Source organism: Mustela nivalis (genome assembly GCF_964662115.1).
Source record: "Mustela nivalis genome assembly, chromosome: 6".
NCBI classification, from domain to species: Eukaryota; Metazoa; Chordata; class Mammalia; order Carnivora; family Mustelidae; genus Mustela; species Mustela nivalis.
Window position 1 is genome coordinate 43,865,497 of NC_139025.1, and position 14,707 is coordinate 43,880,203.

At 37.5% G+C, this 14,707-nt stretch overlaps 1 protein-coding gene and 1 long non-coding RNA gene across 12 annotated transcripts in view; one reads left to right on the forward strand and one right to left on the reverse strand.

Moving 5' to 3' along the window:
* Positions 1–3,620: 3,620 nt before the first annotated feature.
* LOC309866955 lies at positions 3,621–6,673 on the forward strand. The gene is made up of 2 exons (XR_014312896.1): positions 3,621–3,838; positions 4,049–6,673. It is a non-coding gene; the product is annotated as an uncharacterized lncRNA (long non-coding RNA).
* Positions 6,281–14,707, reverse strand: part of KTN1 (kinectin 1) — a 102,912-nt gene continuing 94,485 nt past the window's right edge. For all 11 annotated transcript variants that reach the window (XM_082735051.1, XM_082735047.1, XM_082735046.1 and 8 more), the window contains 3 exons: positions 13,083–13,175; positions 11,939–12,059; positions 6,281–6,764 (listed from right to left, as the gene is read on the reverse strand). In XM_082735051.1, the coding sequence (XP_082591177.1) occupies positions 6,760–6,764; positions 11,939–12,059; positions 13,083–13,175 (219 nt within the window). In that variant the 3' untranslated portion in view covers positions 6,281–6,759. The remainder of the gene's footprint in view (positions 6,765–11,938; positions 12,060–13,082; positions 13,176–14,707) is intronic.

Sequence of the window (14,707 nt, forward strand, 5' to 3'; positions counted from 1 at the left end):
TCCCCTTTGGTGAAGGTGGGACTCAGCAGAAGAACAGCAATCTCTGAAAAACCCTCTTACCTCATTGCTAACTCTGAACCCCTTTATGACATCAGAGTGGATGGAATTAAAAGCAGCAGCACCATTTCCCCCATCTTCCACTTCCAGTCCTGCAGATTTCAGAATCTCACCACTTGACACATTTGCTTCCACTTTTATTCAGATATGGAGCTCTTTGCCCGGCATGTGTGAAGGACAGGGGTAATGGAACTTAGTTTATCACCAAAGAACTGGAGATAAGATGGACCATTGAGAAAGGGATAAAATCAATAGGCAGTGTAACTTTTTTTTCAAATGTTGTCAAGGGGCAAAGGCCTCCGTAAGGGCAAACGACAGGAACAGTGGCATTTAGAGGCCAAGAGATCTAGAATGATGCAGGACTGTATCAGAGGATAGGACACTGGAGAATAATTACAAGGTTCAAGGTGTGGTCAAAGGTGTGAAAGGGATGAAGGTCTTTGGAGTCTTTCAAATAACGGCCCTCTCCCCAGCCACATCCTAATCCCCAGAACCTGTGACTATGTTATGTTATATGACAAGGGCCACCTGCGACTGTGATTAAGGATTTTGAGATGGGAAGATGATCCCGGATTATCCAGGTGGGCCTTCAATATACTCACAAGGGTCTCTGTAAGAGGAAGGCAAGAAAACCAAAGGATTACATGTGACAACAGAAGTTATGTGTTTGGAATGACACAAGCAAGGGCTGCTCACCAGCCAAGGAATGCAGGGGCCCCCAGAAGACAGAATAGGGAACAGATTCTCCTTGAGAGCCTCCAGAAGGAACAAATCCTGCTGACACCTTTCGTCTACTGAAATTGACCTGGTGCTTCTAGCCTCCTGTAAGACAGTTAAGTTTGTAATGATTGAAGCTGCTAAGTTTATGGTAATTTATTATACAGCCATTATCAACTCTATAGGAGTCAAGGTCTAAATCTTTATTCCAACTGATTGGAGAGAAAAATCCCAACATTAGTCAATATGAAGAATAACATTCATGCACATTCAGGTTTGGAGTAGTGGAGATAGAGAAATTCATCAAAGAGGAAGGAAACTTAAGATGAACTTGTTTTCAAGAAAATACTCCTGGGGCGCCTGGGTGGCTCAGTGGGTTAAAGCCTCTCTGCCTTTGGCTCAGGTCATGATTTCAGGGTCCTGGGAGCCTGCTTCCTCCTCTCTGCCTCTCTGTCTAGTTGTGATCTCTGTCTAGTTGTGACCCCTCTGTCAAATAAATAAAATCTTAAAAAATATATATATATTCCTTGTGTGGCATAACCTGGAAATATCAAAAAACACCAAGGAAACCACCAATTGGCACTTTACATCTTTTTTAAGTTTTGGGAGAATTCCGTTTTCAAGGTAGTAGGCTGACATGCTGCAATCTCTCTCCACCTCCCTGAATTTGTAGAAATTATAGAAATGATATAAAAATAATAAATATTTGGCAATGTTTGAAAATAAGAACTCTCAGTTGACAAGAAACTGCAAAGAAAATGCAAAAGAAGAAAGAAAGTTAAAAACCACAATGCATGATTTTCAAAGTGTGGTCACCAAACCCACATCAGCATCACTTGAAACTCATTCCAAATTGCAAATTCTTGAGCCCCATCTCAGACCTAACAAACCAGAAATATGGTAGGAATATATCAATTAACAATTTGAATTTAACAAACAGAAAATATCCATTCCCTTCAATTGCTTGGAATATTTAAAAATATTGACTACTGGCAACCAAGGAATTGAAGAAAATTCATTGTTGTATTTGGGTTCAAGTTTACTAGAGCTGCATTGTTTTATTACTTGTACAGCTAGCAAGGAGAAAAACTAGATGCCCAGGGCTGAAAAGCCTGCACAATTTAGATGGTGATCAACACAATTCATCAACCTAAGAACAAATTTCCATTTTCTACAACTATCATCTATAGATTACAATACCATGTTTTAGATATTTTGAAATGAATACTGCTTTGAGCAGATAAACAGAAGCTCAGTATTTTGGCAATGAATGAAATCCCAAGAACTCTGTATCGAATAGCTCAGAAAGAACCTGCTCTTAATTCAAACTCATGACTTCTTGATTCTTCATAGCAAGAGAATGCATAAATGTAAATAAGACCTTCACCTACCTCTTTGACTCTGTTTCCTGTGTTCCTGAGATCACCAGAAAATAAATATTACCCAATTCTTTCTCATTTTCTAACTGAAGAGGATAAGAACTAGCCTGGTAATTTGAGATTTCAAATCACTTCATTTAATGAACTCATTTCCTGCCACAACTTCACATTCTTGCTGATAAATCTTTTATTCTAAACCAAAACTAAATGATTTTTGTTGTTGTTGTTTTTAATTTCTTTCTCCTAAAGTCTCCACAAACTCTGGAGATTGGTGTCATATAAGGCATATTCACAGACCAAATGCAATATTAGGAAATAATACTTTAAAAATCCATGATTTGGCTGCCTGGATGGCTCAGTCAGTTAAACATCCAAATCTTCGTTTCTGATCAGGTCATAATCTCAGGATCATGGGGTCAAGCCCCACGTTGGGCTCTGCATGGAGTCTGCTCCAGATTCTCTCTCCTTCTACCTCCACTCCTCTCACTTTCTTGCTCTCAAAAGAAAAAATCCATGATGTGAAAAATACACACTCCAAAAAAAAATAATCTCTTACCTTAAAGGAAATAAAGTTACATAAAATTTTCACAAATTGGTGATATTTAAATGTCCCTTTGAGGAATATGCCAAATAAACTGTGGTATATCCATAGTTAAAAATGAAGAAAAGAAAAGAAAAAAAAGCTCCATGTATAAATTTTAAAGCTAATATTAGGCAAATAAAGCAAATAGCAGAATGATTTATATAAAGTTCAAAGACATGTGAAATACATACTATTTCTGGCTACACATATATATATTAATTGTGTAACATGAAATTAAATGATAAACATCACCTTTGGTGCAGTGGCTACCTCTGGACCAGGGCGGGGTATACACGCCTTTTAAACTGTACCTTACTTTAAAAAAAAAAACAAAAACAAAAACAAAAAAACCCACAAAACCTTATGCAGGACAAAATGTTACTTGCTATTGAGAGGATACTCATAGGTTTTTTTTCTGTATGATTTTCTGTATGTCTAAAATACTTCTGATTTTTTAAAAATTAATAACTGAAAGACAACAAAATCCTCCCATATCAAAATCTGTGGGATGCAAAATAGTACAGAGAACTTAGCCTTAAAATGAATTAGAAAACAAGAATTGAAAATAAATTATAAGGGGCGCCTGGGTGGCTCAGTGGGTTAAGCCGCTGCCTTCGGCTCAGGTCATGATCTCAGGGTCCTGGGATCGAGTCCCGCATCGGGCTCTCTGCTCGGCAGGGAGCCTGCTTCCCTCTCTCTCTCTCTGCCTGCCTCTCCATCTACTTGTGATTTCTCTCTGTCAAATAAATAAATAAATAAATCTTTAAAAAAAAAAAAAAAAAAACCAAAGATTGCTAAAAAAAAAAAAAAAAAAAAAAGAAAATAAATTATAAGAACAAGAAGTTGGCAAAGTGCAGCAAAATAAACAAACAAAAAAAATAAAATGTTTTTAACATTTCTAATTCACTAATCATTGAATGAAATATAAACAAAATACAAGTAAGAAAGTGCTGATAGTTGCCCAGTGTTGGGGAAAAAAACATGCCAGGACAAGCAGCTCTAAAATTTTTGGTCTTGGAAATCCTTTATACTTTACAAAGCTTTTTTGTTATTTCTATAACATTCAATGTACTAGAAATTGAAACCAAGAAACATTTTAGATGTCATTTCTTATTTTTTTTTTTAAAGATTTTATTTATTTATTTGACAGACAGAGATCACAGGTAGGCAGAGAGGCAAGCAGAGAGAGAGGAGGAAGCAGGCTCCCTGCTGAGCAGAGAGCCCGATGCGGGGCTCGATCCCAGGACCCTGGGATCATGACCTGAGCCGAAGGCAGAGGCTTTAACCTACTGAGCCACCCAGGCGCCCCTAGATGTCATTTCTTATTTTAAAATAACAACATAATGAATATGTTTTTGTTAAATGTAACTTCATTTTCCAAAATAAAACCAACCAAAAAGATGTAGCGAGAAAACTGGCATTACTTTACATGTTTGCAAATTTCTTTACTACATGGCCTAATGGAAACCAACTACTTCTGTGTGCAATCTGCTGTGATGTGCTGTCTGGGTTGAAGTATATGAAGAAAACCTGGCCTCTGGACACAAATAACATGTCATTGGAAAACAGACCAGCAGCCTTTCAGACCACTGTGGATGTTCTCAGACAGAAGAGCAAAACTCAACATGTTATAATCACAGATTAATTACAACATGGAGTCTGAAACCCCATCAGTGAGCTTTTGCACTGTTACACTGAAATCCATTAGAATGGATCTCATCACCATGCATGATTTTGTGAACACTGTGTGTTGGTCATTCTCCCCTCCCTGTCGGTTCTTCTCAACCTGAGTAATTTTCTTAGGGCTTCCTGCCTCAATTGGCTGCAGTGGTGGCAAGGGGAGTCACTAGAGACAGAGAACACAGGACTCTCTCTCTGGATGTTCCTTTCCTCTCTCAGGGATCTGCTTATAACACACTGGGAAAAGGTGGACAGTTGAAGATGGAAGAGGGAAATATGAAACTGTCCCAAATTGGAACAGACCATGTTATGAACTTCTTGCCACTTCAGAGGCAAAAAGGTGAATGTGTATTGATTCGGATGTTGAGGGAGAGGACACAAAATTAATGAGATTGGACTGAAACCTTAATTTAGTAATTTAAAAATTGTTTTAACTTTTAAAAATTCAAACATATGAAGAGGTTGAAAAATAATTACACATTTTTTCCAAGGAACTACGCTGTAAAGGGAAGGGAGAATGGCAAGAGAAAGGAAGGATTTCTGTTTTCTTTTTTCAGATGGCAGAGACATAGGTATATTTATAGACAATCGCCAAGGAAAAAGGTTGAGAGATGATATGGTATCTGGCCTTCCAATCAATTTTCCAGTGGTTTGCTGAAGGCAGCCAGGTAAGCCCTGAGGTAGTCCAAATCCTCAGGCCAATCATCACTGGCCATGAGCAGCCTCTTCAGTTTATCTCTACATATGTAACTTTAGAAACACTATCTGGTGTACACGGGATGATATGAAAAGGCACCACTTCAAATAATTCTCAAACTATAGAAATGAATTTCATCCATTCATTTGTTTCAATACCTGAGCACAAATAAGTGTTAGGCACTTGAGCAAGGGTAGGAAAAAGCAAAGAACAGAAGAGAAGATTCCTGCCCTCATGCAGCAACTTTCTAGCAGGAAGAAGAGGTGTGACCAAGTATATACTGGAGGCTATAAACATTGTAATAACAAAAACAGGTAGGTGGATAGGGAGGCAGGGGGGATACTGGATGATCCAGAAAGACCTGGTGAGAAAGGTGACATTCAGATTTCCAGATGGTGAAAAAGCAAGCCACAACTGACATCCAAGAGAAGAGAGTTTTAAGTAGAAGCATTAATGAAATAGCAAGGAGACCACAGTATGGGGCACCTTGGTGGCTCAGTGGGTTAAGCCTCTGCCTTTGGCTTAGGTCATGATCTCAGGGTCCAGGGATTGAGCCCCAATCAGGCTCTCTGTTCAGCAGGGAGCCTGCTTCCCCCCCCCCCCCCCGCCCCTCTGCCTGCTGCTCTGCCTACTTGTGATCTCTCTCTGTCAAATAAATAAAATCTTAAAAAAAAAAAAAAAAAAAAAAAGGAGACCACAGTATGGCCTAACAGACACTTTCATATTCAGTAGCACAAGACAGCATTCAGTGGTTAGTTAGCATCTGTAGGGTTCAGTGCTTGCATCAAATTATCTAATTAATTAGAACTTCCTCAACAAAAAATAACACATGCAAATTATATAACATAGTGCCTGACAAGAAGGACACTAAAAAGTTACCTATTATTGGTTAATAACAGTTAAGTGTAAAAGCAGAGCTCTTCCACCAAAAGCTGGAGTGGTGGGTCTGAAAGCTAAATTGTCGCCTCGGCCTTTCTGCAGCACACAGGACACAGTTCACAGTGCACAGAGCCACACAGAAGACCCAGAACTCCCCTTACAGAAGCTGTATGAGTAACAATACCTATCTTACCTTGTCCAAGAGCTGCAATTAATAACTGTGTTCTAAATTATGTTCATCGGTATAGCTAATGAGATCTGCTAAAGCACAATGAAAATTAGAGCAAGTTTGAATAATAAGCATCCCTTTATTTGCTGACGCCATTACAAAAAACGGATTACATTAGCAACAAAAAAGTGTCTTCTTGAAGTCAGAGGCAGTCCCCCCCCAAATGTTAAGTAAAACAGTGTACAACATCAGTATTAAAATGTTAAATTTTATATTGTCTTTACCACTTTTGATCTTCTGAACAATTTTATTGAGCAAAATAAGATAAAAGATTACATGTTTATTTTATCTTCAGGAATGTAAAGGTCTAATTATTCAAACAGTTTTTTATTATAAAACTAAACTCTGAAGGTGTCTACAGAGTTGGCTTTTTTTTTTCTCTCTTTAAATCAGTAGTCTAACAAGGATTAGAAAAGACAAAACTCTGTTCAGTGTTTCCGACAAAGTAGAAAGGGTGAAAACATAAATAAGGCTTTAATTTGGCAAAATATAATACAATGCCTTCTGTTATCCTTGAATGAACAGTTTCCCAGTTACTTCACTCTGTAAAAGATCAGAAAGAAACAAATTCATTTTAAAAGAAGAAATAAAAGGCAATCAGAAGACATTTGTCAAACACCAAACATACATACTCTATTTGATCCAGCATGGCTCTTTCAACTAGGATCAAAGCAATTATACTAATGGTAATCAAAAACAAGGGAGAAATAACAGGAATCAGAAGTTTTTGAGGTGGATTTAAAAATATGAGTGAAAACCTCAGACCAAACAGAGTAATGTGGGGATTTAAAAATACCATTAGAAAATTTAAGAGAACATTGGGAATACATTTTTGTTAGTTCTACTCAAGAAAATATAAAGCTAATGAGATGAGTAGCACTGAAATTTACAACTCTCCCCCATGAATAAAAGTTTCAGACAGAAATTTTCTGAGGTCATGTGAAGCTTTCCAAGTCAGATAAAATGACTGTAAGAAATTAAACCTCAAAAGTCATTAGAAGGACTAAAAAAACTTAACCAGATCCAACATATAAATCCTGGTTTGGGAAAAATAGCTAAAAAGATACTTGCAGTATAAATGGGGAACTTGAATATGGGTTTAATAATGGGTAATTTTATGTAACTACTGGTTTTGTTTGGATGTGATAGTGGTACAATGCATTTATAACAGAATGCTTTTGTTCTCCAAAGATGCATACCCAAGTGCCTAGGAATAAGCTGTCAAATCTGAAAGGTACTTTCAAACAGTTTGACATTAACCAAATACGTTTATACATGGAAAGAAATGAAGCAGGTAAAGGATGTATGAGTGTTGCACTATTCTTTCAGCTTTTCTTTATGTGTGAACTTTTTCAAAATAAAAAGGGAAAAAGAATGAGAAAGCGAAAAAGTGAAGTTATCACTGGCTATTATGTTCTCCATTAAAAACAAGATTAACACTGGATCAGAAAGTCTACATAGCCCACAGGTACAGGACACTTTAAGTGCTACGTAAACACACAACAGAAAATGAAAATCAGTGATAGCCAAGTGTAAAGTGTAGATATAAAAGCTACTTTTTACTCTGGACACTAATCCTTATACTTCAATACCACTATAAAAGAATATCTTTCAGAAACAAGAGACAACTACATCATAAGATCTATTTGTCACACAGAACAGGGAGAGCACCTATATATAAAACACATACACAAAACATCACCTCAATTTTTTCTGGGTAACACTAAGAGTCTCTCCAACTCACTATTGCCAACAAAATACTTTAGAAAAAAGTCAGAATTGACAACCCAAACTGTAAGATGCTGGCAACAAAGGATTAGACAGAATGAGGAGGGAAAAAAAAGCATCAAGAAAAAGAGGTCAGGGCACAGAATGCCTGAATTACAAAAGAAAAGTACTCACTAAGAGCACAGGCACTGGGCAGAGATCACCTCAATTTAAATCCCAGCTCACCCAGCCACTAACTGCATGACCTTGGGCAAATTACTGAACCTCTGAGGTTCGGCTGTAGAATGGCAATTAAAAAAATAAACACCACCACCTACCTACCCACTGCCCTGGGTTGCTGTGAAGAATAAGCAAATGACCACAAGTCAGAAGCCTCTCAAGCTTAGAGTGATACTCATAAAGTGACTGCTGTTAAAAATCAACCTCCTCCCTCCACAGGATTCCATAAACGGGACCTGAGTGTTACAGTCTGAGTGTTTGTGCCTACCCCCAAAATTCATATATTGAAATTGTAATCCTCCAGTGTAATGGCATTTGGAAGTGGGGCCTTTGGAGGACTCCACCATCATGAATGGGATTAGTGTCCTTCTGAAAGGGATCCCAGACAGCTCCCTTGACCCTTCTGCCACGCATGGACTGTCAGAAATAAATGTTATTTAAGCCACCCAGTCTATGCAATTTTTGTGATAGCAGCCCAAACAGACTAAGACACTGGAGTAATGAAATCTTCTGATATGGTCAGACATATAGTTTGAACACTTAGAAGACAAGCAAATATGAAAGAAACATAAGGAAAAATAGATATCTGGGAACAACAACAACAAAAAGCATACTATAAAGTACTAGTATTGTTAGCCCAAAGCTTAAAAAAAAAAGGTATCTTAATTCATACAAAGGAAGGAAAAAGATGACAATCTTCTATTTTTGGGGTGGGGGGATAGGAGATAGGAAGACTTCTAAAATAAAAGAAAGGTTAAAGTTTTATAAATTAAGGATATAAGGTCAATACACATACCCCTACAGCTCAGAGAAAGGCTAAGTAATGTATATTAGAATTCAAAAAATTAAATAACTGCACATCGTCATCCCATTTTTGCTTTTTTTAAAGATTTTGTTTATTTATTTGATAGATCACAAGTAGGCAGAGAGGCAGGCAGAGAGAGAGGAGGAAGTAGGCTCCCTGCTGAGCAGAGAGCCCAATGCGGGGCTCAATCCCATGACCGTGGGATCATGACCTGAGCCGAAGGCGGAGGCTTTAACCCACTGAGCCACCCAGGCGCCCCCCCAGTTTTGCTTTTTAATAACTGTTTTTCCCTTAACAAATATGATATATACTTGCTGTATATCTTAAAAAGAAGCAAGTTTCCTGACATCAGATATTAACCTATTAGCTAAGTTTTGATGATTAATAAGCTGTATTTCCAATTTAATCATCACGTAATAGTGGGTTTGTTTTTCTCATCCAATATATGTACTAGTTTTAAAAGAGTTCACAAGAGGGGCGCCTGGCTGACTCAGTTGGTTGAATGTCAGACTCCTGATTTCGGCTCAGGTCGTGATCTCAGGGTTGTGAGATGGAACCCTGCATCAGGTTCCACACTGGCCATCCAGCCTGCTTAAGATTCTCACTCTCCCTCTGACCCTTCCCACCACCCCCTTTTTAAAAGGAAAAAAATAGTTCACAAGAGGAAGAATACACCCAGCTAAAAATGATGGCTGAAGTTTTAAAGGGTACAAAGAAGGCTGTGGAACCAAGGAAACTGTGGGGAGGGGCTACCACCGCCAATGCCAGGTAGAACTTACAGAAGAAAGAGTTCTCAAATGCCTAGCAGACGCTTTTCTTCATACAATCCATTCTATCCTTCACACTGCACTGCTGATGCTCAACCACCTTTCCACCTGCCAAATTTGGACTGAGGTTCATTAGCTGATGAAGAGTTATCACTTAGAAAAGCTGCAGCCAAACTATAGTTTGTTTTTAGCTATGTTGCCAGGATATACATATTTAACAAGTTACTACAATTTCATAAATCAAAGAAAAACTCTGAAAAATAAAAGTGTTATACTACCAACAATCAGTAGAAGTCTCAAATTTAATATGAAAATGACCAATGTGGAAATAGGTTCGTAAGACTTAGTATGAGCAGACCACGTGTTTGGGAAGAAAAAGAAACACTAAAGAACACCTTTGAGGTGCCAGAGAGATACTACTGATAAGGTTGAAAGGCACAGGGTAGGAAGTAATCTTACAATTTTTGAGGCTCTCAGAAATGAAGTCCTTTCCTTATCACACCAAGGCCTATGGGATGACTTCAGCCTATTTAGCATATAACTATTTTTAATCTCTTATACTGGAAATTTATACTTTCAGTATCAAAACAAAGGCCTGTATCAGATCTAGCAATCAGGAAATCACTAATGACCTCAGCAAAAAAGTTTTCATCAGAATGCATTCTAGTGTACACAGAGCTGTTAAAGCAAGTAAAGAAGTAGATACTGTGAGAATAGTTTCTTATTTTAAGAATCTCTGTTAAACAGTAATGTTAAAAAAAAATTAGGGTGGTAACTGAAGGAAGTACAAGGTTAAAATAAGACATTAGAGTAGGTTTTCAAGACTGAACAGAATGAGCATGTGCAGAGAAGAGAATAAGGCTGAAAACATGGGAAAGAGAGTTACCAGCGAAGCAGGAAGCAGATTACTTTCTAATTTGGAAAAGGGAGGTAATGTGGCAGAAGTTTAACTGTAGGCGATGGAGAGGTCAGCTTACCAAGGATAAATGATTAAGGTGTAATTATTTTTGCTGACAGGTTAAAAGAATGAGTTGCATTTTTCCACAAAATCTTATGGAGGTAAATGACCTGATTAGCAGGTTTTTTTTTTAAGATTTTATTTATTTGACAGACAGAGATCACAAGAAGGCAGAGAGGCAGACAGAGAGAGAGAGATGGAAGCAGGCTCCCTGCTGAGCAGAGAGCCCAATGCGGGGCTCGATCCCAGGATCCCAGGATCACGACCCGAGCCGAAGGCAGAAAGTTTTAACCCACTGAGCCACCCAGGCACCCCCTTAATAGCATTTTATTTTTTATTTATTTTATTTTATTTTATTTTTTTAAGATTTTATTTATTTATTTATTTGTCAGGGATAGAGGGAGAGAGAGCAAGCGAGCACAGGCAGACAGAGAGGCAGGCAGAGGCAGGGGGAGAAGCAGGCTCCCTGCCGAGCAAGGAGCCCTATGTGGGACTCGATCCCATGACCTGAGCCGAAGGCAGCCGCTCAACCAACTGAGCCACCCAGGCGTCCCCTGAATAGCATTTTAAAGGAGAGTTTATGCTAAGGCAGACCAGAGGACAATCATTCTATAAAAGTGAGACAGAATGCCTCTATAATCAAAATGGTGATACATCCAACTTTTCCAGGACACCTAACCTATCAGGAGGGCAATAAAATTTCATAATATGGTTTAGTTAATGATAGGTTTAAAAGTGAGATTTCTTTGATTACTTTATAAGCAGACTTAAATAAAAACTCAGTTTCCAATTTTAAAAAAACTGTGATGACTTGATTTTCAATTCAGTATTTAATCTCAGTAAAAACATTTAACTTTATTTTACCAAGTTATAAAGAAAAAAAAAAAAATCACAGATACTTTACCAAAACTAAGATCAGGATAAACTACAGAAGCAGCTGCCCATATTATGCAATGAATAAAACCTAGGTAAACAAGTTGTAAGAGAGCCTGTTTTATAAGAAGGTCAAAGGAGTCAAAAAAAGCCCCCCCCCCCACAAAGCTGTGAGACCAAAACATGGAAGAGATGAAAATAAAACTCTAAGAAAGCTAAACCTGTTATTTGCAGGGGCTGAAAGAGAGAAAGGGAATATTTCAATGAGGGCAACAGGAGCTCTGGTAGTCCTGGTAAACCCTCACTACAAATACACACATTCTGTCAATTAGCCCTAAAGAGACAACAGTACTTCAGTTACTCTTACCTAATACCTGGTAGTGTTCTTTCTCCTTTGTGAGCTGTTGGTTTACTGCCTGAAGCAACTGCTGTAACTGTGTGACAGTCTGATTTAGACTTACAGACATCGTCTCCTTCTCAGAAGACTCCTAAAGAGAAGAGGGAAGAGATGAAAAAACTCCATACATAAGGAAAAGGTATTTGCAACCTAAAACAGAAAATATTTTATTGTTTTAGATACAAACATGAGAAATCTTGAAAATGACAAAAATTAACAAAAAACACATATAGAAACAGTGTTTGCTATCTAGTGACACAAATTAGGTTGCACCAAAGAAAGCTACGTTATGGGGTGCCTGGGTGGCTCAGTGTGTTAAGCCTCTGCCTTCAGCTCAGGTCATGATCTCAGGGTTCTGGGACTGAGCCCCACATAGGACTTTCTGCTCAGCACAAGCCTACTTGTGATCTCTGTCAAATATTAAATAGATAACATCTTAAAAAAAAAAAAGAAAAAAAAAAGGCTATGCTAAGTCATTAGGCCAAAAAGGCGAAAATCCAGACTCTGATTAGTAGTTGTAAATCCATTTCTCGTCTCAGAAAAAAAATCTGCCAGACACCAAAGGAGAGGACATTCTTAACAGTAAAACTAAGTTCACATATATTGAGCTCTAAGTGCTAGGCAGCACCGTTTTAAGTGCTACGTACTATTCTTACGTGTTTTAGATAGTAACTCATTTATTCCCTTCAAAAATCCTACAGGTTTGATGCTATTAATATGGCCTTTCACAGATGGGGCAACCAAAGTACACAGAGGCTAAGTAAAGTTGTCCAAAGTCACACTGCTACTAAGTAGCAGGGTCAGGATTCAAGCACAGGCAGTCTAACAAAGCCCACATTCTTCAGCAATATACCATAATACTTCCAAAACAAACAGTACGATTAAAGTACTATCTTACTAAGCTAAAGTGACATTAATAAAAACATTAATTAAAAAAGTGCATTTCAGAGATGGAATATCTGGAAGAAAAGACAACCTTCGGTAAGAATCCAACAAAACTGACAGAAGTATATCATTTTTTTTAGTCAGAGACAGATCTCACACATTTTTATTCTTCATGTAATTTACAACAAGGTAATTAGCCTAGAGATCTGGGGTAAAAGAAAATGCATACCATTTCTGGGGAAACATCACTATTCTCAATAACAGTAGTGTCTCCAGCAGCTTTTACTATTTTTGACTGAATGAGATCCAGCGACTGTTGAGCCTGTAAGGAAAGCAATATGGTAGCCTCTAAATACTACAGTGGAGTATTATGAGGGATAAAAGGAGTGATTTTCTTAGGTATTTTGTACAAGACTAAAGTTCATCTCAAAATACAATGGACAGCCAATCTACTCCATTTTTTTCTTCCAAAATGAAAACTGTTCCCTCCCTGACCAGATTATAAAAACATATGCTTGTTTTAAAAAGTTCAAGCAATAGAGGATATGTAAAAAGACATTAAAAAGAAGAAATAACCACAGTTGATATTTAGGTTAACATTAGTCTAAATAACATTAGTCTAATCAAGCATCAGCCAAATCTGGCCACAGCCTGTTTCTGTATAGCTCACAAAGTAAGACTGTTTTTTACATTTTTAAGGGTTGTGTTAAACACACAAAGAAGGGTATGTGAGAGAAACCATACATGCCCCACAAATTCTAAGTAGTGGCTTTGTTCTGACCCTCTTTTCCAGATCCCTCTTGTATACATATACATGCTAACAGAAAACTTGGGCAGAAAATTTCATATAAATGGGCTTTTAACATACCTGCTATTTTATACTCGCTTGTTTTACAAAGTATTTTGTTAATATTTTATATCAATAAATATTTATGTGCATTTCTAATCAAGTGTTGCACAGTATTTCTGGCCTATAGATATGGGGCAGTTCACGGTCTTCTACGGTTGCATTAGCGATCATAAATAACATGGCCCATCCATATCTTTGAGCACCTGTTTAATATCCTTAATACTTGAGAAACTAAACTGCTAGGCTAAACCTGCATGTTTTATATTTTGATCAAGAGGTCAAAAAGTTGGGGCGCCTGGGTGGCTCAGTGGGTTAAAGCCTCTGCCTTTGGCTCAAGTCATGATCCCAGGGTCCTGGGATAGAGGGCTCTCTGCTCAGCAGGGGGCCTGCTTACTCCTCTCTCTCTGCCTGCCTCTCTGCCTACTTGTGATCTCTGTCTGTCAAATAAATAAATAAAATCTTAAAAAAAAAAAAAAAAGAAGAGGTCAAAAGTTAAAATCACCTATCAAACTAAGTCAGATTGCTCATCCTTGACAATGTATCATGAACCTAGGTTTGAGCAACCTGAATTCACATTTTATCTACTGGTAATAATAACACCAAAATAATCTGAAGCAATTCTGAATTCCTACACTTATTTTTTCAGCATGCTAAATGTACTCTTTGGATTCCTAGACTTTTACATAACAATTAGAAGCTATATCATACAAAACAAACAAAAATATTTCTTCCAACCTGTAAAAAAGTGACATATTTGTTTTCCTAATGACTCCCACAAATACAATCATAGAGCTAAAGCAGCTCTGATACAAGCATATGTGACTTGCACTATTAAAAATACCTAAAAACAGAATTAAAAATAACTTGCCATCCTAATGTAGAGAATAAGAAATGTAATCTTAAAAACTACCCCCCCCAAAAACAAAAACAAAAACAAAAAAACCCCTCCCTACTTATATATGAGATTAAAGAAGTGTATCTCCACAAAGAAATAAATGAAAGGA